The sequence below is a fragment of the Elgaria multicarinata genome, chromosome 15, assembly GCF_023053635.1.
Source record: "Elgaria multicarinata webbii isolate HBS135686 ecotype San Diego chromosome 15, rElgMul1.1.pri, whole genome shotgun sequence".
Lineage (NCBI taxonomy): Eukaryota > Metazoa > Chordata > Lepidosauria > Squamata > Anguidae > Elgaria > Elgaria multicarinata.
This window is the reverse complement of record NC_086185.1, coordinates 13933140-13953775: the sequence shown is the minus strand read 5'-3', so window position 1 is coordinate 13953775 and position 20636 is coordinate 13933140. Positions and strand designations below refer to the sequence as shown.

Sequence of the window (20636 nt, the reverse complement as noted above, 5' to 3'; positions counted from 1 at the left end):
TAGGAGGAGAAATGTAAGGCCTGTTGAATTTATTCCTGAGTTCCGAGCTGTATTCACTTTCTGCTGTTGCTGGCAATGGGTGTAGACTTTATCTGAATTCTTTTCTTTTTCATTTGCAGTGTTGAGCAGCCATTATGCTGTACCCCAGAGGTGGCTACATTTGACCACACTTGCGCATGCATCAAAAGGTTTGATGCTCTGTATATCTGAGAACTGCTGTGAGCATTTCTGGGATCAGTTCACTCTCCAGAACTGAGGCAAAATTTGTGGGTCAGCGCTGGGTTATAGGAAGCATTCCTGACTTGCCCTCTTGGATGTGAAGTGATTCCAGAAACCAGGAATCATTTGCCAAAATCATAGAACTGCTCAGCCTGATCTGGAAGCCTTATAGTCCTTCCAGGCCAGGGGGAGAGAATGGTTAGTCTGGGTGTACAGAATCGCTCCAGAGTCCAGGAAACTTTTGCTACCTATAGTTAAAATATGGAATTTGCTACTAGAAGAGGGAGCGATGGCCACCAATTTCCGATGGCTTAAAAAAGGGGGTTAAAGAAACTTCTGGAGGAGAAGGCTATCAATGGCTACTAGTCCTGATGGCTATATGCTACTTCCAGGATTGGAGACAGTATGTCTGTGTACACCAGTTGCTGGGGAGCATGGGCTGGAGGGTGCTGTTGCACTAACGTCCTGCTTGTGGGTTTCCTGTGGGCAGCTGGTTGGCCATAGTGTGAACAGATTCCTGGACTAGATGGACCCTTGGTCGGATCCAGCATGGCTCTTCTTATGTTCTTAAAAGAAACTGACTCCACACCACAAAATCTCCCCAACTACCTTTCCCCTCGTTGTTGTTGTTGTCGTTATTATTATTATTATTATTATTATTATTATTATTATTATTATATTTATTTGTATCCTGCCTTTTGCCCAATGCTGGGCCTCAAGGCGGCCTTACAAAGTTTAAAACATACATTAGGGGGAGGGGGGGAAACATAGTTTAAAATACACAACAAAATTAAAAGACATTAACATAGATGGAGGGCCAGATTATTCTCCAAAGGCCTGCTGGAACAAAAAAGTTTTAGCCTGCTTCCGAAAGCCCATCAAGGAGGGAGCCAGTCTAGCTTCCCTGGGAAGAGAGTTCCAAAGCACTGGAGCAGCCACCGAGAAGGCCCTCTCCCATGTCCCCACCAAGCGCGCCTGTGAAGATGGTGGGACTGAAAGAAGGGCTTCTCCAGAAGATCTGAAAGCAAGGGCAGGCTCAAAAGGGAGAATACGTTCTTTTAAATAACCTGGACCCGAGCCGTATAGGGCTTTATAGGTCATAACCAGCACTTTGAATTGTGCCCGGAAACAGACTGGAAGCCAGTGGAAGCCACCATTCTCCTGTCTGTTCATTTGCTCACACAAGTGTGGGCTTACCTGGTGACAGGTTTCTGCGGTGCCTCTCTGGGGCATTGTGGGTTATTCTAGGGCATTGTGGGAAATTCAAAATGGCCGTTGGCTTCCCCACTGCTAGATGAGCCGGCAAGTGGGTAGGCCCTGCCCGGGTGCTGTTGTCCCAGCAGTCACTCAGGCTACCAGCCTTGAAGAACATAACCCTCTGTAGTGAGCTTGTACAGGCTCACTACAGATGGTAGCAGTCCACAAATCTGTCGGTTCCTAGTTCTACCCCTTGCTGCCTCTGGATTTCCCAATTTAGCTGTAGCTCTGTTTTCTGTTCCTCATCCAAAAGCAAAGGCTGGGTCGAGGTGTGTGTGGGGGTGGGTGGGTGGGTGGGGAGTTGGTTTGGGAACAATCCTGTCCAGGCCAACCTTTGTGCGAGTGCCTGGAATGTGCTGCATGCCGGGGAAATCTTTGCTGAGCCCAGAAATCTGGCATTGAGCTGGTCACGGGCTACTTCAAGGAAAGGAGAAGAAGAGATAAGAGACGAGGCAGGGCTGAGTCAGCTCTCCTGATGGGCACTTTGAACCCGAGCCAGGGTTGCCGGCAGCGGCTTCGTGGGATGAGGCAATGAGGGACGAAGTCACGGAGCGTTGATTCAGGGCGATTGCAACACAATGCGGCAGGTGCCTGCGTCAGCGTTGATTTCCCTCTTTCTCTTTCTCTTTCTCTCTTTCACTTCTTTGGATCCTGGCCATCTTTTCATTCACAGTAAGAATGTCAGAAGAGCCCTGGTGGATCAGACATGCTGTTTTTCACACAGTGGCCAACGAGAGGCTTCAGAGAGAACCATTACTAGGGCATTATAACTAGGGCTGTGCACCCCCTCCCCGAACCGCTTCAAATCCCAATCCGAACCTTCCGGATCAGGCCCGAACCGCTTCGGGTCAATTCGGACCTCCCCCAATCCGCTCGGGAACCGGATCTCGAGCGAGATCCAGAGGTCCAGATCGATATTTTGCCCCCATTTTCCCCCCCCCTCCCCACTTACTTGCCTCCGCAGTGGATGGCAGAGGCAGGTAAGTGGGGAAGGGGGGATAAAATGGGGGGGTAAATAAGTCCTCCTCCCCCCTTACTTGGCTCCGCTGCCATCACTGCATGGACTGCCGCTGCGCCGGTACCAGGTAAGCCCCCCTCCCCCCAACTTACCTGCGTCCGTAGTGGTCTGGGCGGAGGCTTCAACTGTGGCCCAGGCCAGAAACAGGCTGGCGCCAGGTAAGCCCCCTCCCCCCCCACTTACCTGGGTTCGGAGCTTCGGAACAGTCCGAATCGCTTCGGACCGTTCTGAACCGCTTCGAGCCAATCCACTCCGGAACCGGGCTTCGGAGGTCCGGACGGCCTGCTCCACTTCGGATCCGGGGATCTGTAACGGAGTGGAGCACACCCCTAATTATAACAACAGCCTCCTCGTAGCTAATAGCCACAGATAGTGGATTTCATGCATTGTACCAGCACTCCCATTTCAGCCAGTGGCGTCTTGCCATATCGTGCTTTTCTTCCTTTATGCCTGTTTAGATGGAGTGGGGGGAGTCCTACAATTCTAAGCATGCCTAGGGTTGCACCCTGAATGACTAATCTGAGTTCACCCTGTGTCTTCCACTCAGTTTTTATCAGCACAGGAAACTGCCTTACTCTGATCCCCAGGTAGGTTGGGTGAGATATTCATAACGCACAATAGAACAACACCTTTATTAGGAGAAAACAAAATGCTGCAAAAGATTGTGCAAGCTTTTGAGTTCTCCAGAAATCTTCATCAGGCAAGGAGGTGTAAGAGGCAGGAGAGAGAGAGAGAGAGAGAGAGAGAGCCAGGTCTAATGGCCATGTGGTCTGCAGTATAGGCTCAGTTTCACCCATTTCTGAAAACACAAGTTCTGGCTGTAACTCAGATCTGTCCTTTGCCCTGGCTGAGGCACACGGTTCCCTGAGCTTGGAAAATGGGTGAGTAAAGGGAGAGATGATAGAGGTATACAAAATTAAGCAGGATGTGGAGAATGTGGAAAGGGAGACATTTTTCTCCCTCTCTCATAATACTAGAACCCAAGGGGGTCATCCCATGAAACTGATTGGTGGGAGATCCAGGACAAATCAAAGGAAGGACTTCTTCACACAGCGCAGGGTTAGATGTGGAATTTGCTACCATGAGATGTAGGGATGGACACCAATTTGGATGGCTTTTAAAAGGAGTTAGACGAATTCCTGATGGTTATGTGCTACCTCCAGTATCAGAGGCAGTATGCATATGTACACCAGTTGCTGAGGAACATGGGCAGGAGAGTGCTGTTTAACTCATATCCTGTTTCTGGGTTCCCCACAGGCAGCTGTATGAACAGACTGCTAGACTAGATGGACCCTTGGTCTGATGCAACATGGCTCTTCTTATATTCTTACGTGCCTTATGCTGAATTCGCCCCATTGATTCAGCCCAGTATGATCTACTCTAGGTGTCCAGCAGATATTTTCCCATCAGCTGCTCCTATCTGATCCTTATGTTGGACATGTTGTACCTGGGCTGCTTTCTGCTCAAAGCGCTTGCTGAGTGATGTCGCTTCTCGGAGTTTTCCTGATGCCTGCTATGTCTCCTCTTTTCCCTCCCCTGGATATTCCAGCTGCTCTATTCGTTCTTCTGCGCCAAACTCTGCCAACTAAATGATGCATTAAAACCAGGAGGCTAATATCTAATCAGGAACATCTGGGTTTATTTGTGTTAGCTTGGAGAGGCCCCAATTGTGTGTGCGTGTGTGCATTGAGCCAAATCACACTATATGCAGGAAATCCATTATCAGATCTAATGCTTTTTTTTAAACCTAAAAGCAGTTGTGGAGGGTGGACTCATAATTTGATTGGAACAGCCCCATTAAAGAAGGGATTTATCATTGTCTCCTGGCTGTTTATGATGCCTTTTCTTGCTGCTGTTTGTTTTATTGTAGGGTGACCATATGAAAAGGAGGACAGGGCTCCTGTATCTTTAACTTGTATATATGGAGAACCTGGTGAAATTTCCTCTTCCTCACCACAGTTAAAGCTGCAGGAGCTATACTAGAATGACCAGATTTAAAAGAGGGCAGGGCACCTGCAGCTTTAACTGTGGTGAGGAAGAGGAAATTTCACCAGGTTCTCCATATATACAAATGATACCTGCTGAAGTTCCCTTCTCTATGCAACTGTTAAAGATGCAGGAGCCCTGTCCTCCTTTTCATGTGGTCACCCTATTTTGTTGTTAGGATCTTTTCAAAGTTTGTTGTTGTGTAGGGTGACCATATGAAAAGGAGGACAGGGCTCCTGTATCTTTAACAGTTGTATTGAAAAGGGAATTTCTGCAGGTGTCATTTGTATATATGGAGAACCTGCTGAAATTCCCTCTTCATCACACCAGTTAAAGCTGCAGGTGCCCTGCCCTCTTTTAAATCTGGTCACTCTAGTATAGCTCCTGCAGCTTTAACTGTTGTGATGAAGAAGGAATTTCCCCAGGTTCTCCATATATATAAATGACACCTGCTGAAATTCCCTTTTCTATGCAACTGTTAAAGATACAGGAGCCCTGTCCTCCTTTTCATATGGTCACCCTATTGTTGTGTATATATTTGTAATCTGCCTTAAGTATGATTTGTTAAAGAAAGGGAAGGTATAAATATCTAAATCTGGGTGGGCAACTTGTGGCCCTCCAAATATACCTCTCTCATCAGCCAGCAATCAATGGTGAGGGATTATGGGACTTGTTGGCCAAAACATCTGGAGGTCCACAAGTACCCACCCCTGGTCTCAATAAATAAATAAGGTGCGTGGTTAAACACCTCTTTCCATGTTCTTCAAAAGTTCCCCCCCTCACCTGAAGTTGCCCCACAGCAGAATATGAGTTGGCAAAACAGTTTTCTGTCTCTAACTTATCAGGTATATAGAAGCAGTTGTAACGCCTGGATTCTCAGGGTTGTGGAGAAATGTTAGTTGTTTGCTTCAGAACTGAAGTAATGCACATAGAGCCATCTAAAGCCACACAGGCACAACCAAGACTGGGATGTCCAGGGCCTAAAATTTCCTAGTTACATCACTGGCTATAGGCCATATGAGTGAAATTGAACCTCCGTGCTTAGATACAGTCTACCTTTGGATGCCAGAAAGACATTCGCTATTGGTGTTGGGCCCGGCTTGTGAGTTTCCAGAGTCGTTTTGCAGGCTACGATTGGGAACCGAAGGCTAGGCTGCATGAGTCTTGGCTTGATCCAGCAAAGAGAGCGTTATGCTCTTATGACTCTTTAAAGGCCTGGACTGGTGCAGATGGATTGATTTTTCAAGAGAGGCTGAAGCAACAGGAAGGAGACATATCTCTAAACCCCTTGAGAACCTGGCACCAGCCCACAAGCTACCTTTCCGTCCTGAGGCTGAGATGGAAAAGAGTCAACATTGTTTAAATATGCCCAGTTCTTTCCCCCACAACTAGCTTGTGGGCTGAAAGCGGCCTTGGAATGAGATAAGGTTTTCCGGTGGCTGACTAGCAACTTCTTCCTCTGTTACTTGTTCGTGTGTGTGTGTGTGTGTGTTTGTGTGCTCTTGAGCAAGCGAAATCGTGACTTCATTACGTCTTTTGTCTGCTTCTAAGAGATAACAGCAAGAGCTAAACCGTATGATTAGGGGTGTTCTTTGCAATGCGGTTTTGGGCGTGGAAGAGCTTTGGTGGTGATTACTAGACCAAAATCAGAGAGCTGTTGGACATCTGTCATCTGATCTCTTGATGTTTTCATTTGTGCCGACAAAGCAGCCATGGGAGAGAGGTACCGAAGTTGATAAGAGCGGTGATGCAGGGCGTGTGTGCATGTATTAATCATCTCCACCCCCTGCTCTGCATGCCTGATCTAAATCCCTCCCACCAAAGGCTCCTAATAGCCCCATAACAAGCAAATGTGGAAACCCTTCCATAGCTAAAATAAAGTAGTTTTGGCTAAAATGAAAACAAAACCATCCATCAGATCTCTTCTGGGTTTTTTGGCCCACTGCCTCTCTCCACATATTTTGAGAGGTCAGATACAGAGACTGGGTTTGTAGAACATGGTAACCCACACTCAGTGGTTGAGTGTGGGTTGTTGTTGAACCATGGGTTATTGGTGAAATGCGGGTTAGCGTGTTGTCTGAACTCATGGCATTTTCCACAGGTTGGCTCATTAACCATGTGGCTTATTTTTCTTGAACAAACCCACCCTGGGAATCCATGGTTTGTTGTTGGATGGTTCAGGGTGGTTAACAAGCCAACCTGTAGAAAATGCCCTGGGTTCAGACAACACACAATTCAGCAACAACCAACACTCAACCACTGAGTGTGGGTTAGCGTGTTGTGTGAACAGCCCCAGAATGTCCGATTTGGAATCTGGTTCAAGTAAAAGCTTGCTTCTCTTGGGAGGGGCTTCATGGACAGGCGAGTATATGTTCTGCATTTTTTGTGCAAGCACAACCTGTGAGATTGGAGCCCAGAATTCAGCATTGTGAGGATTTCAGCTCTTTTTAATTGCAAGTCCCTTATGGATGTAAACATAGTGTTATAAGATTGAGAGTTGGATTAAATGACCACGTGGCTTCTTGATTCTGAGAGAAGGTTAATGGACCCGAAATCTGCCAGACAGGTCTGGCCTAGGCACATCCACTGTTAGGTAAATTATTATATGTGGTGAGGTTACCATGGAAACATAATAGTAGGCTGCTGGCTCTAACTGGCTGGCCTTATCTGTGGCCAGCAAAGATCTGAATAGGATGCCTCTCCCCTCCACTCTTCCACACACAGCCAAACTCAATGGCTTGGATCCAAATGCAGTCATATATAGAGCAGACCCATTGAAATCAATGGATCGACTCTAGGTATAACATAGGTCAGATCTACACCAAGCGGGATATAGCACTATGAAAGCAGTTTGAAATTGGTATATAAAAGGCAGGAGCCACACTACTGCTTTAAAGTGATATTGAAGTGCACTGACAACTGTTGGGGCCCGTGGACACATGCCATGTACCGCTTTCATAGTGTTATACCCTGCTTGGTGTAGATGGGTCATGGGCCCCAACAGTTGTCAGTGCACTTCAATATCACTATAAAGCAGTAGTGTGGCTCCTGCCTTTTATATACTGCTTTCATACCACTATATCCTGCTCAGTGCAGATCTGGCCTAAGTCTGGATCTGACCCAATATAAGCAAGGAATCAGTGTGAAGAAATAGCAATTTAGATTCAGAGGAAAAAGGTCCTGAGACAGAACTGGGCTGGAGTTCTAGAAGCACCTGGAAGATTTCCTGTAGAAATCTGGTATTTTGGGACATCTGCTGTACCCCACCTGTGCTCAACCTGTAAAGACCTTAATGTTTTCAGGAACTGCTGAATGCGTTCAAAGTGGCTGTTTCCTCACATACAAAAGATAGAAGGGAGGAATATTGTGTACAGTTCTGGTCACCTCACCTCAGAAAGGATATTGTAGAACTGGGAAAACAGCAACCAAAACTATCAGGGGCTAGCAAGGTGGGGACAGGATAGAAGCATATGAAATTATGCAGGGTTTAGAGATCAGGCAAAGTGTTTCTCCTTGTCTCATAATACTAAAACCCAGGACTATCAAATGAAGCTGAATAGTGGGAGATTCAGAACAGGTAAAAGGAAGTCCTTCTTTACCCAGTGCAGAGTTAAACTATGGAATTCACTTCCGTAAGGTGTAGTGATGGCTGCCAGCCTGGATGGCTTCAGTCACCCTATGAAGAAGGACTGAAACAACTGGGCATGTTTAGCCTGGAGAAGAGAAGATTGAGGGGAGACATGATAGCACTCTTCAAATACTTAAAGGGCTGTCACACAGAGGAGGGCCAGGATCTCTTCTCGATCCTCCCGGAGTGCAGGACACAGAATAAGGGGCTCAAGTTGCAGGAAGCCAGATTCCAGCTGGACATCAGGAAAAACGTCCTGACTGTTAGAGCAGTACAACAATGGAATCAGTTCCCTAGGGAGGTTGTGGTCTCTCCCACACTTGAGGCCTTCAAGAGGCAGCTGGGCAAGCATCTGTCAGGGATGCTTTAGGGTGGATTCCTGCATTGAGCAGGGGGTTGGACTCGATGGCCTTAGAGGCCCCTTCCAACTCTACCATTCTATGAATTCACTTCCACAAGGTGTAGTGATGGACACCAACCTGGATGGCTTTAAAGGGGGATTAAATGAACTCATGGAGAATGAGGCTATCAATGGCGACTAGTCATGATGGCTATACAGTATACTGGTTCCAATATCTGAAGCATTATGCCTCTGTATACCGGTTGCTGGAGAACATGATCTGGATGGTGCTGTTGCACTTATGTCCTACTTGTGGGCTCCTCACAAATGGCTGGTTATCTACTATGGGGAACAGTGCGGGACTTGGTAGGGACTTGGTCTCATCCAGCACGACTCTTCTTACGTTCTTTTGAGGGAATATAATGCGACCAGGGAAACAAAACTGAAGTCCCTGCTGTGTTCAGGACCCAGCAGCTACTGTCAAGAGTGTGACACCAGTTCAAGGGGGGAAGGAAGGAGAAGACAGCCGAGTTGTAGACTGAAGCTTCCTGCTCAGACTGCCTCCTGGGAGTCCAAAACGCGGCAGGGCCTCTTGGGCATTGCTCCTAAACCTGGGTTTTGTTCTTTGCCCTCACAGGCCGTTCCGTGCCCGTTGAATGCAGTGACAGAGGACATTTACACCAACGGCTCAGCCATGCTGGGCAGCCCGGCCCACATGAATGGCCGGGAGGTGCGGAAAATGAGGTTCATCCAGTTTGAGAAGGTCACGGAAGAGCCCATGGTGAGCTGACGGGGAGAGAGGGCCTTAAACTATGCAGTTCCAGGTGCTGGCGAAAATAGCTCTCTTGCCCCCTTTAAAGCAGACTCGGAGAGGCAAATGAAACGTCCCTCAAATGTGATATAAGCCAAATCTGCTTATTTGCTTTAGTGTAAACGTGCACTGCCATGATTCAGATCAGGGCCATAGCACTCTGGGAGAGGGGGGGGATTTAAGTTCCCCCATTTTTGTCCCCAAATTCCAGCATTTGGAGAGGGGGGTGGAATTAAAAAAAGATCCCCAAAAAACTCTATTGATGTTTAGAATGTTGGGGTGAAAACTGGCAGGGGAGGAGCTTAAATTCTTGCTCCCGAATCACCACGGTCCTGATCTGCTTCCACGTTCAGTTTGGCTCTCAAGACGGGAACTTAGGTAATGCTCCACACCCACTCTCTTGCAGCTATGGAAGGAGCTTCCCAGGGCAAAAGCTAGAGCAGCCTTGCCCAACCTGATGCCCTCCAGATGTTTTGGACTACAGCTCACAGCATTGCTAACCATTGGCCAAGCTGGCAGGGGATGATGGGAGTTGAAGTCCAATCATCTGGAGGACACCAGGTTGAGGAAGGCTGAGCTTAGAGAGAAGAGCATCATCTGGCAGCTGTTAGAGTCAGGCCAAGAGTCTGCCCTCCTGGATGAGTCTAGTAGGGCAGTGTCATGTCTAGCCCTGCTCCCCCTGGGTTGGAAGAAGGTGTTTCAGGTGATCAATCAGAATCAGACTCTGAAGTAGAGGAGTCGGTGCCAGGAACAGGCCAGCCTGTACCAGTGGGGGAGAAAGCTCTCACGGGCTCTTCACCATCTGGGAGTGAACCCTCTCCAGAGCTAATCTACTCAAGGGCAAACAATACACAGTCAGTGGGAAGCCAATATTCTTCCAAGTGGGAGAGCATGGAGAGGTTAGCGGATCCTAGAGTATGCCGCAGACTAAAATGGGTGGAGCTAAAGGAAGGCGAGAGAAAGTCTGCCCAGCTGGCATCCCATCAGAACTACTCTCTCTGAAGTTAACGAGACTTGGGAAAGAGCTTTCCATTCTTCTCGAAAGGACAATTGTCTTGTTTAGTTTGCATAGTTTTGCCTAGGGGAAAGTTCCTAGAGATTAGAGTCTCTTCCGGTGGAAAGAGATGTTTATTGCTTGAATAAAGCTTTGTGGATTACTTAGCAGGCCTCGTGATTGTCTCCCAAGAAGGCAGGAGGTTCTGAGAAACATGACAGGCAGTTCCAGTACAGAGGTGGGCCAAGGAATGCTTCTGCAGAGAAGCCGGGCCTCCCGTGTACTGCAGTCTCAGTCCAGATTGTCACAGACTTTGCTGTCTGTTCCAGGGCATCACGCTGAAGCTGAATGAGAAGAAGAGCTGCATGGTGGCCAGGATCCTCCATGGGGGCATGATTCACAGGCAAGGTAAAGCGCAGAAGCAGGCCTGGGAGAAACATATCCCCCGCAGCATCCACATTTTGGGGGCTAGCCCTGCTACACAGCTGACGTGTTCCTTTCCTCCGTCAAGTTTTAGGCAATTTCTTTTTCTCCTGCCCCGGAATCTGATGAGTCTCCTCCGTAGCGACGTTGACTCTCCCCTTCTCTGCTATTAGAGGGAACGGAGGATACGTGACAGCACCTTGGTCTTTACAGTGGAGATGTTTTAGGGACTGGGAGAAAAGGTGTGGTTGTATGATGACAAGTCAGCGTAGACCTGTGTTCCTCGTGTCGGAGATCAAGGAGTGGGCATCTGAGATCCAGTTTAAACTAGCTGTCCCTCAAACTGGCACCTTCCAGATGTGTTGAACTACAACACCCATCATCCCCAATGAAGGCCAATGGTCCTGCTGGTCTGGGGATGATGGGACACAACTGGAGGGCGCCAAGCTGGGGAAGGCTTCAAACAGGATAAGGCTGCCTTGCTCCCAGCCCGGAGCGAAAGCAGGAGAACGAGAGGGTCAAGCTCTGAGCGGCGGTAAAAAGTTCAAGAGCGAACCGTTTCCCAAAGCCTTTGGAGGATATGCCAGCCTTCGCCACGCTGGCCCCTTTCCAGGTGTGTTGGACTACAGTGGCCATCGTCCCCAGTGAAGGCCAATGGCCATACAGGCTGGGCATGGTGGGGGTTGTAGTCCAACTCATTTGGAGAGCACCAGGTTGGGGAAAGCTGGCACATGCACTCTTCGTGGGAGGGAGGGAAAGTAGAAAAGAACGCGGCCGTTTGCTTTATCAGTCAAGGAATGTGCAGTTTCTGAGTTGAACATGTTTATTTATTTTATTTATTACATTTTATTTATTTCATTTATATACCGCCCCACAGCCGAAGCTCTCTGGGCGGTTCACAAAAACTACCTGCAATTAGAGCTGTGTACTTTTAAAAACAACAACAACACCCATCTGCTGGGCCTGTGTAGCTCACAAAATTTCCCCTGGTTCTTATAGTGATGGAAGTATAGAACAGGACCGGGAAGTTGTAGCCTTCCAGAGGATGCAGCCACCTTTCTGAAGCTAAGCAGGTCTGGGTCTGGTCACTGCTTGGAGGGGAGACCACCTTGGAACCATGTAGAGGCTCCTTGAGTTCCATGATGGAAGAAAGATGGGATATAAATGAAGTAGCGATAATAATAATTAATAACGTTGTAGAACTGCAATTCCCATAATCCTTCACCATTAACTCTTCTGGCTAGGACTGACGGGAGTTGCAGTCCATCAGCATCTGGACAGCCGCTTTGTTAAGGAGTTTCTTCAACCCTGCAAGGAAGCAAATTCCATCAGTGGCCGTTGCAGACAAGAGTCACAATGTGAACCAGAGAGAGCTTGGGTTGCCTCTGTTGTTATTGGCACTGCCCAGTCAGTGGCTCAGTTCAGTCAACGCAGTGTGAAAACTCCACTCAACGGTTGAGTTTTTAGGAGGTTCTCCCCACACAACGTACTCTAACTCCACCGTTGTGTGACTGTAGGCTACCGTGGAGTTGAGTTCCTCCACCCCTCTCTCCTCCCCCGGTCCTCCCGATGGTATCCCATCAGCCATTGCTGCGAAAAAACAATCCCAGCAGCTCTCCTAGAGCGGCACTCACTCCTTTCTCCGCTCTTGCCAGAGAACTTTGTAGCCAGTGGGAAAAGTCAACGAAACGGAAAACTCCACGGAGCCCACCATAAAGCACACAACGGTTGTGCAGGAACTCTCCTCTGCGCAGCGTGGATATTCAGCGCAGAGTGTTTTCCAAAAACACTCCACCGTAGGGTGGGGTTTTCCCACCAGACAACACATTTCTCAACGGTGGTGTCAAAATTCCACCGTGGACTTCTAAAACCACCATTGAGAAACGAGTTGTCTGAACTGAGCCAACGTCTGCCTTGCTTCACGAGTTCATGTCTCCCCTGGCAGGCTCCCTTCACATGGGGGACGAGATCCTAGAAATCAATGGGAAAAGTGTCGCCAACCACTCCGTAGACCAGCTGCAGAAGATACTGGTAGGTACTGGGGCCAGGGAAGGAGGGACTTTCAGCTTCCACCTAGGGAGCAGAAACCGGGCGTAGCTATATTTCTCTTAGCGCAGGGCCGCAGAACCTCTTTCAGTCTGTGGGCCGAATTCAATTCAGAGAAACTCTCGGGGGAGGGGTCTAGCATTCCTGTGGAGGCGGGGCCAAAGAAAAGTGAGTGGGATCAAAACACAATAAATTGTTGCTTAAAACTCTTACTGCTGGTAGGTAAAGCTTTAAGAGAATTCAGAGCAGCACCACTGGAGAGTAGAGTGGGTTTCGTTGGCCAAAATCCTCCCCCCTGAAGAAGTTGCTGTTAGTTCCACCCCCAGCGGGGAGTGGAAAGATAGTCAACATACAAGTATCTGTCCTCTTTCTTCCAGTGTGGCTAAAAGCAGCTCTGGCGAGGAGTGGAATTTTAATAAAGGAAGCAGCACTGGGGGAAAAGAAAGGGTTAAGCAGCCTCTCCCCAGCTGTGCTGTGCCAGTTAAAATTGGATCCTCTGCCCCCGCAAGCTGCTTTTAACGAGATTGGGGAAGTCGGGGGATCCAGTTGTGGGTTTCTGCAATTGCATCTCTTTCGGCTCTGAATATCTCCCATGGCTTCAGAAGAGATTTTCGCTCTCTCGCTCCTCCTTTGCATCACTGGCTTTGTGTTCAGTACAATTTGGAGAGGGTGGAAGGAATGCTAGGTGCGGTTTAGAAATGGGCTTTTGGATCTTCCTAGAGTTCGCAAGTGGGCCTTCCCTAGGGTGACCACATGAAAAGTTGGACAGGGCTCCTGTATCTTTAACAGTTGTATTGAAAAGGGGATTTCAGCAGGTGTCATTTGTATAGATGGAGAACCTGGTGAAATTCCCTCTTCATCACACCAGTTAAAGCTGCAGGTGCCCTGCCCTCTTTTAAATCTGGTCACTCTAGTATAGTTCCTCCAGCTTTAACTGTTGTGATGAAGAGGGAATTTCACCAGGTTCTCCATCTATACAAATGACATCTGCTGAAAGTTCCTTTTCTATGCATTTGTTAAAGATACAGGAGCCCTGTCCTCCTTTTCATATGGTTACCCTACCTTCCCTATACGGTGGGGGAATCCCATGGCTCTGAGGTTTTGGAAACAACTCCAAGCTCCCAATGGTGTTCCCAGTTTGGGCAGCTGAACTAAAAGAATTTGGGATCCTAGTCCTATGATCCGGTTCTAGATCATATCCCTCCCCAACCTGGTGCCCTCCAGATGCGTTGACTGCAACACCCATCATCCACAGCCAGCCATGGCCGCTGGAAGGCAGGAAGCCGCTTCCTGCTCCAAAGGTTGATTCTCTTCCTTTCCTTTTATCCACTAGAAAGAAACCAAGGGGACGGTCTCCCTAAAGGTCATTCCCAACCAGCAGAGCCGCATTCCCGCCCTCCAGGTAGGAGGACTTTCCACCTTCAGAGCGAACTTTGTGGGGTCGACGCCGGGCTTTGTATGGGCTTCAGGAATCTAAGAGGTTGATCACACCTACCCGTTTGCCCTTGAATTATCCCATAGCGTATGAAAGCTGTTGTTGTTGAGCTCCATCACGCCAGCCTCCGCCCTGCTCCGGCGCACACTCCGGGAGGGCTGGGCCAGGCTCCGCGGTGCTCGCTTGGGGGCTGCCGAGGGAGGCGGCTCTGCTCTTCGTCAACCTTCCGCGCCCCCAGCGGCCGCTCGGAGTTCATGAAGAATCGCATTTTCCGAGGGGCAAAATACGTCGCCAAGAGTGGGGGAAGAACCGCAATCACAGCAGGACGTAGTCAACGTCATCCTTCGCTGCGATAGCAGACTAAAAGGTGGGCGTCACGGGAGCCTGGTGTGATGGAGCTCTAAGTCAAAATACTGTGCCTTTGAGCCAAAATTCTGTACCAAAGAAAATCCCGCCCTTGCGATGTAAAATGGGTGCATATTTGCTTTTCTCCACTCCCCTCTTTCTTTCCATAACTCTTCTTCTACTTAGTCATGGGGAGGGGTAAAGGGTGATGCTAAGCCTGGCAACGGGGAATCCTATTCTGCTTCAGCCCCCCTCCCCTCTGCACATCTCTGCCTGGTAACCCTCAATAGCTTAGATCGCTTTATAAGAAAATTAGATGCGTTTATGGAGAAGAATTGTTTTTATCAGTGGGTATTTGCTGTGACAGCTAAGTAGAACCTCCAGCGTCAGAAGGAATCTATCTCTGAATACACAAGAGGCTCTGGACCGCATGGGTGGAGCCAGGCTAAGGCTCCTCCCAACGGCAGCATAGCTCCTCCCTTTTACGCAAAATTTGCCACCATGGCCTCTTCCCCTCCATCCTTGTGATGTCCATCTTATAATGCTTTAGGGTTGATGGGTCTTCTGAACAGCCGCATCACAAGGGGAAGTTAAGAAACGGGAGTTGTTCTCATTGCCAGGTCGCCGTGCTAGGAAAAGCTTCCCCCTCTTCATTTCTTTTGGTCACATAATGGTTAAAAAGTACAATTGCTGTGCCGGGAGGGGGGCGGAAAGGTGCGTGAGAAATGTATTCTGCGGGCTTGGGCGTGTGTGAGAAACATCTTGCGAAAGCCCAGAAGCTAGCGGCTTCAGTGAAGGATCTGCAGTGGTTTGAGGGTGGGGCTTTGATGGGCATCTCCAGCGTGGGAGGAGTATGGTGATGTAAGGAGCTCAAGGATCACCTTCCTCCGCAGATGCCTGCTGCCCCACCAACTTTACACGGCTTCTGAGGCTCTGCTTGGAGTCCCCCTTCCATCGGGGACAGGGCGGTCCGGGACCTGAAACAGGGCCTTTTCAGCTGTGGTGCCCAAGACCTAGTGCTTGCTTTTAACCGGGCCACAGAGTCAGTTTTATTCCAGCAAGCATCTGCGGAGTTCCATTCTTAAAATGTTTTTATGATGTTGTTGCCTTTGGGCCGCAGTCTTTTCGCGGTGCCCCTCAGCCTCCAAACCTGTGCTGAGGGAACTCTGCAGATGCTTGCTGGAATAAAACGGACTCTGCGAGCACTAAAAGCGAGCACTAGATCTTGGGCGCCACAGCTGAAAAGGCCCTGTTTCAGGGCCCGAGGCTAATGGGGGCATCCGGCATGGAGTGGGAGGAGCACGGAGGGCCAGCAGCAGTTTTCTGGAGGGCGGGTCATGTTCCCCAGGGTATGCAGGAAGACTGGAAAGGGGGTGGAGCTCAGCAGTAGAGCAGTGCTTTGTACGTAGAACTGGGAATCCCCAATATGGGCACCAATGTACTTGAAGACCTCTCTCTTGACAAAACCCAGGATCCCTGGGTTTTCTTAAAAATTACATTTTTAAGGAAAAAAGCCTGGGGGGCTACCATGTTGCAAAGCAAATGACATGCTTCTTCACCACCTTTATTGGGGTTCAAATGAGTGGTTTTGTGTTACAGAGCCCAGCCCCTATCTCTTGTCTCTAGGTTTTTGGGCATGTTGCTTTTCTTTTAGTCTCACCAGTTTTCTTGCTGGGAAATGCCTGTGTTCTGACCAGCCACGCCCACCACGGCAGCCATTTTGTGAAAGGGTAATGTGCCCCCAGTGGCAGCCATTTTGTGAGAGCACCCACAAAAACCGTGCATGCTGCCTTGGGCTCCTTGGAGGAAGGGCAGGATATAATAATAATAATAATAATAATAATAATAATAATAATAATAATAATAATAATAATAATTCAAAATGTAATAAATAGAATGTCTGAGCTTGTTCGGCAGAATTCAGATGGGATAAACATTCATTTGTTTGAATGTGCTCATGTTGGAGAGTGAGGGAAGAAGGGTTAGGATTACAGAGGGGCACCTCTTTTATTCCTTAACTTTTGTCTTGGTTTCTTTAGCTACTGTTTTCAGAAGGTGTGTGTGTCTGATTTGGCTAACATTGGGGGGAGTTTGAGTGATACTGTGGATTTCACTAAGAGGATTGTCACACAGAAGAGGGCCAGGATCACTTCTCGATCATCCCAGACTGCAGGACACGGAACAACCGGCTCAAGTTACAGGAAGCCAGATTCCGGCTGGACATCAGGAAAAACATCCTGACTGTTAGAGCAGTACGACAATGGAACCAGTTACCTAGGGAGGTGGTGGGCTCTCCCACACTAGAGGCCTTCAAGAGGCAGCTGGACAACCATCTGTCAGGGATGCTTTAAGGTGGATATTCCTGCATTGAGCAGGGGATTGGACTCAATGGCCTTGTAGGACCCTTCCAATTCTCCTATTCTATGATTCTAAGGTTCCTGCCTATCTTTTCTTCCCTAATTTGGGCTGTTCCTTACATCTCCAGTCTCCCTTGCCTAACTGAACAGTGCTAACCTCCAGCAAATAGAAGCTTGTTGCTCAGATGAGTCTTGACCTCCCTCTTGCTACAGATGTTCATGAGAGCCCAGTTTGACTATGACCCCCGGAAGGACAACCTGATCCCTTGCAAAGAAGCGGGGCTGAAGTTCCAAACGGGCGACGTCATTGAGATCATCAACAAGGACGACAGTAATTGGTGGCAAGGCCGGGTGGAGAGCTCCCCCAACGGATCGGCTGGCCTCATCCCCTCCCTGGAGTTACAAGAATGGTATGTCCCATCTGGCTATCAGATGATCTATCCATCAATCAATCTATCTGGTTAATTCCTTCCGTACAGCATTTATATACAGCATCTTAAACAGATTCTGGAACAGTGAACAATAAAAGGATCTCTTCTCGATCCTCCCAGAGTGCAGGACACGGATTAACGGGCTCAAGTTAAAGGAAGCCAGATTCCGGCTGGACATCAGGAAAAACTTCCTGACTGTTAGAGCAGTGCGACGGTGGAATCAGCTACCTAGGGAGGTTGTGGGCTCTCCCACACTAGAGGCATTCAAGAGGCAGCTGGACAAGCATCTGTCAGGGATGCTTTAGGGTGGATTCCTACATTGAGCAGGGGGTTGGACTCGATGGCCTTGTAGGCCCCTTCCAACTCTGCTATTCTATGATTATATGATTCTATGAAAAGATAAAATCATACAAGAAAGAAAAGACCACGTTAAAAATAGATTTTTTAAAAACACACCACAGAGCACTGATAAAATCTGGCTGGTCAGTCAAGGAAGATAGTACATTTTTCTATCTAAACATGTATAGGATTGCAACAATGTGCAAAGTTTCCTATTAGAACTTCAACTAGCTAGACCTGACGTTGCTTGTGGTCTGCTCTAGTCAGTGCTACTTCATTAATTTGTACATTAATTTCATTAATTCCCTGGGGGAACAAATTCTCTTCTTTCTCCTGCCCCATTGCATTTGTATGGCAATCAAGCCCCCAATACACGGTGAGTGGGAATGCAACAGTACTGATACGTGGCTTCTGAAAAATAATCTAAGTGATAGGCAACCTGGTGTCCTCCAGATCTTTTGGACTACAGTTCCCATAAGCTTCAGCCGGCATGGCCGATGGCCAGTCCAAAAGACCTGGAAGGCGCCAAGCTACATTGTGAAACAAGGTTTGGAGTGTTTTTAAGCATGTAAGTTACCCAAACTATAAACAAGCAAACAATTCACACAGAAGGATTGACTTAAAACACAGTATCTGCGTTTCGCTTTCTGTCTGTCGCCAAGACTAGTATTGTATAAAACCCGTGATTATGATTCACTTTTAACAGGATTGCTTTTTATCTTATCTTTCCTGGTATTTGCTCACCCTTCAGAAAATGCCCAGGGCGACTTACAAAGATTCCAAATTCCAATAAAACAGTGTAAAAACAAAAGACAGCTTTTTAAAGAAAACCCCATTTAAAAGGCCAAAACAATCGTCAGGAAAACACACACAAATCAGGTTAAAGTAAAAACGGTATTTGCCTATCGCCGAAATGACATCAGAGTCAGCACCAGGAGAGCCCCGGTAGGGAGAGCAATTCACAGCCGAGGAAGAAGCTACCACTGAGAAGGCCCTTCCTTCGACCCCCCCAGTAACCACCCGCTGGATCTCAGATGGCCGAGGCAGCCAATGCTGCCTCAGTTTGAACCACAAATTCTTGCACTTCTCTTTGTGTACGTGGCATTCCTGGAGAACATCGTACCCTTTCATTTGATTTCCCAGGGAGCCCCCAAATGTGTGTTCCTCTCCCCAGACCCCGCAGGGCAGAGCCGATTCGCTTGATGAATTTGTCCATTAGGACCCCCTCCCCGCAAAGATCCCTGTTAGTGCTAGAGGTGAGAGAAAGTGAAGGGTCTGGGAAAGGCGAGGTCCCACTCTGGTATTTTACTTCCTTTTATTGCAACACCATCCCTTCCTGCAGGCGTGTTGCCAGCGTGACCCAGGGCAACCCCAGCGAGGCCCAGAGCTGCAGCCCTTTTGGAAAGAAGAAGAAATGCAAAGACAAGTACCTGGCAAAACACAGCTCAAGTGAGTATTACCCCTCCTCCCTGCTCCCTCTTGGGCACTGGGATAAGCCGTAAGGAAGGTTAAACAGCCGTGTTTGTGTTCCGCAGCTCCTACACACCCTGGTTTTACTGGGCAGCCATTTTGAGATTAGGGTGGAGGACAGAGGGCCAAATTCGCCCCACCAGTCCCCAAAGTGACTCAGCCCACAGGCACCCCTCTTGCCTCAGGGTTGGCAATTGGGAGGGACAGGTGGAGGGGCCCCAGAGGGTTGGATTTGGCCCGGGAGCTGCCAGTTGCTGATTCCTCTTGCACCCCGAGGACCAACGTGTGCATAGTGGCTGCTTACCATACAAGCCTGGTGGACGCTGCGCTATGCAGTGTGTGCCCATGGGGTGGGGGGCAGCTTGCCACGTATGCTTCTGGTGAACTTTTAGCACCTGGTGCCCTCTAGCTGTATTGGATTGCAACTCCCATCATCCCCGCATGGCTACTGGGAGTTGTAGTCTGGCACAGCTGGAGGAAACCCCATGGGGGAAGGTTGTTTTAGCACATCCCTGGCAAGCTGCATTTTTTTTTTCTTAGCAACTTGTGGCGAAGAGGTGGAAATGATGCCACAGGTGCTTGGCACAGTTGCGCTGGGTATGTTTCACCCAGCTTGTTCATGGGCCGTATGATCACGCTCTAGACACTGTACTGTTTTGCATTTGGTCTGGGTAAGCAGTCCTTTAAATTCCGTTTACTAAGTGGCTTGCAGGGAGGCCTTTCGCTGGAAGGAATTTGATACATTGGGCCTGTTCAGGCAATACGCTAAGCCATGGTTAGGCAGTAAATGGTTAGTGAGCATGATTAAGGAAAGGAAAGGAAAGGAATCTCTAGTGCAAGCACGGAGTCATTACTGACTCTTGGAGGGACGCCAGCTTTCGCTGACATTTTCTTGGCAGGCCTTATAGCGGGGTGGTTTGCCGTTGCCTTCCCCGGCCGTGATTACCTTTCTCCCAGCTAACTGGGTACTCATTTTACCGACCTCGGGAGGATGGAAGGCTGAGCCGACCTGAGCCGGCTGCCTGAGAATCAGCTTCCGCTGGGATCGAACTCAGGCCGTGGGGAGAATTTCAGCTGCAGAAACTGCTGCTTTACCGCTCTGCGCCACACAAGGCTCATGAGCATGATTAAACTGAGTTTATATAGCCACCAGGGTTAGGAATGGTTAACACAACGCTAAGTCATGGTTCACACAAAACACTAAGCCATGATGTTTAGCTCAAAATGCTGAACCACTGTGGCTTAGCCATCTGAACCAGGCCTCATAACAAACCAGCCATAATCCCAGCCTTGGAGAGTGGAACAAGGGAGATGGACAGAGGATGGGGGACCTTATATCCCCTGAAGCTCCTTCAAGGTTCTCTCTTATTCTTTTAGTTTTTGACCAGCTGGACGTGGTGTCTTACGAGGAGGTAGTGAGGCTGCCGGCTTTCAAGCGGAAGACCCTGGTGCTTATAGGTATCTGATTCATTACATTGAAGGGTTTGTAAGCATTAAATGGCTGGTTGGACACTGTGTGTACCGAGTGCTGTCCTAG

General features: G+C 48.6%; 1 protein-coding gene across 1 annotated transcript in view; it reads left to right on the top strand.

Annotated features, from left to right (window-relative positions):
• The window catches only part of MPP1 (MAGUK p55 scaffold protein 1), a 38046-nt gene that overhangs the window by 11683 nt on the left and 5727 nt on the right, over positions 1-20636 (top strand). Inside the window, exons 2-8 of the mRNA XM_063141884.1 lie at positions 9086-9229; positions 10583-10661; positions 12622-12707; positions 14056-14124; positions 17073-17269; positions 18972-19078; positions 20477-20557. Coding sequence (XP_062997954.1) covers positions 9086-9229; positions 10583-10661; positions 12622-12707; positions 14056-14124; positions 17073-17269; positions 18972-19078; positions 20477-20557 — 763 coding nt within the window. The remainder of the gene's footprint in view (positions 1-9085; positions 9230-10582; positions 10662-12621; positions 12708-14055; positions 14125-17072; positions 17270-18971; positions 19079-20476; positions 20558-20636) is intronic.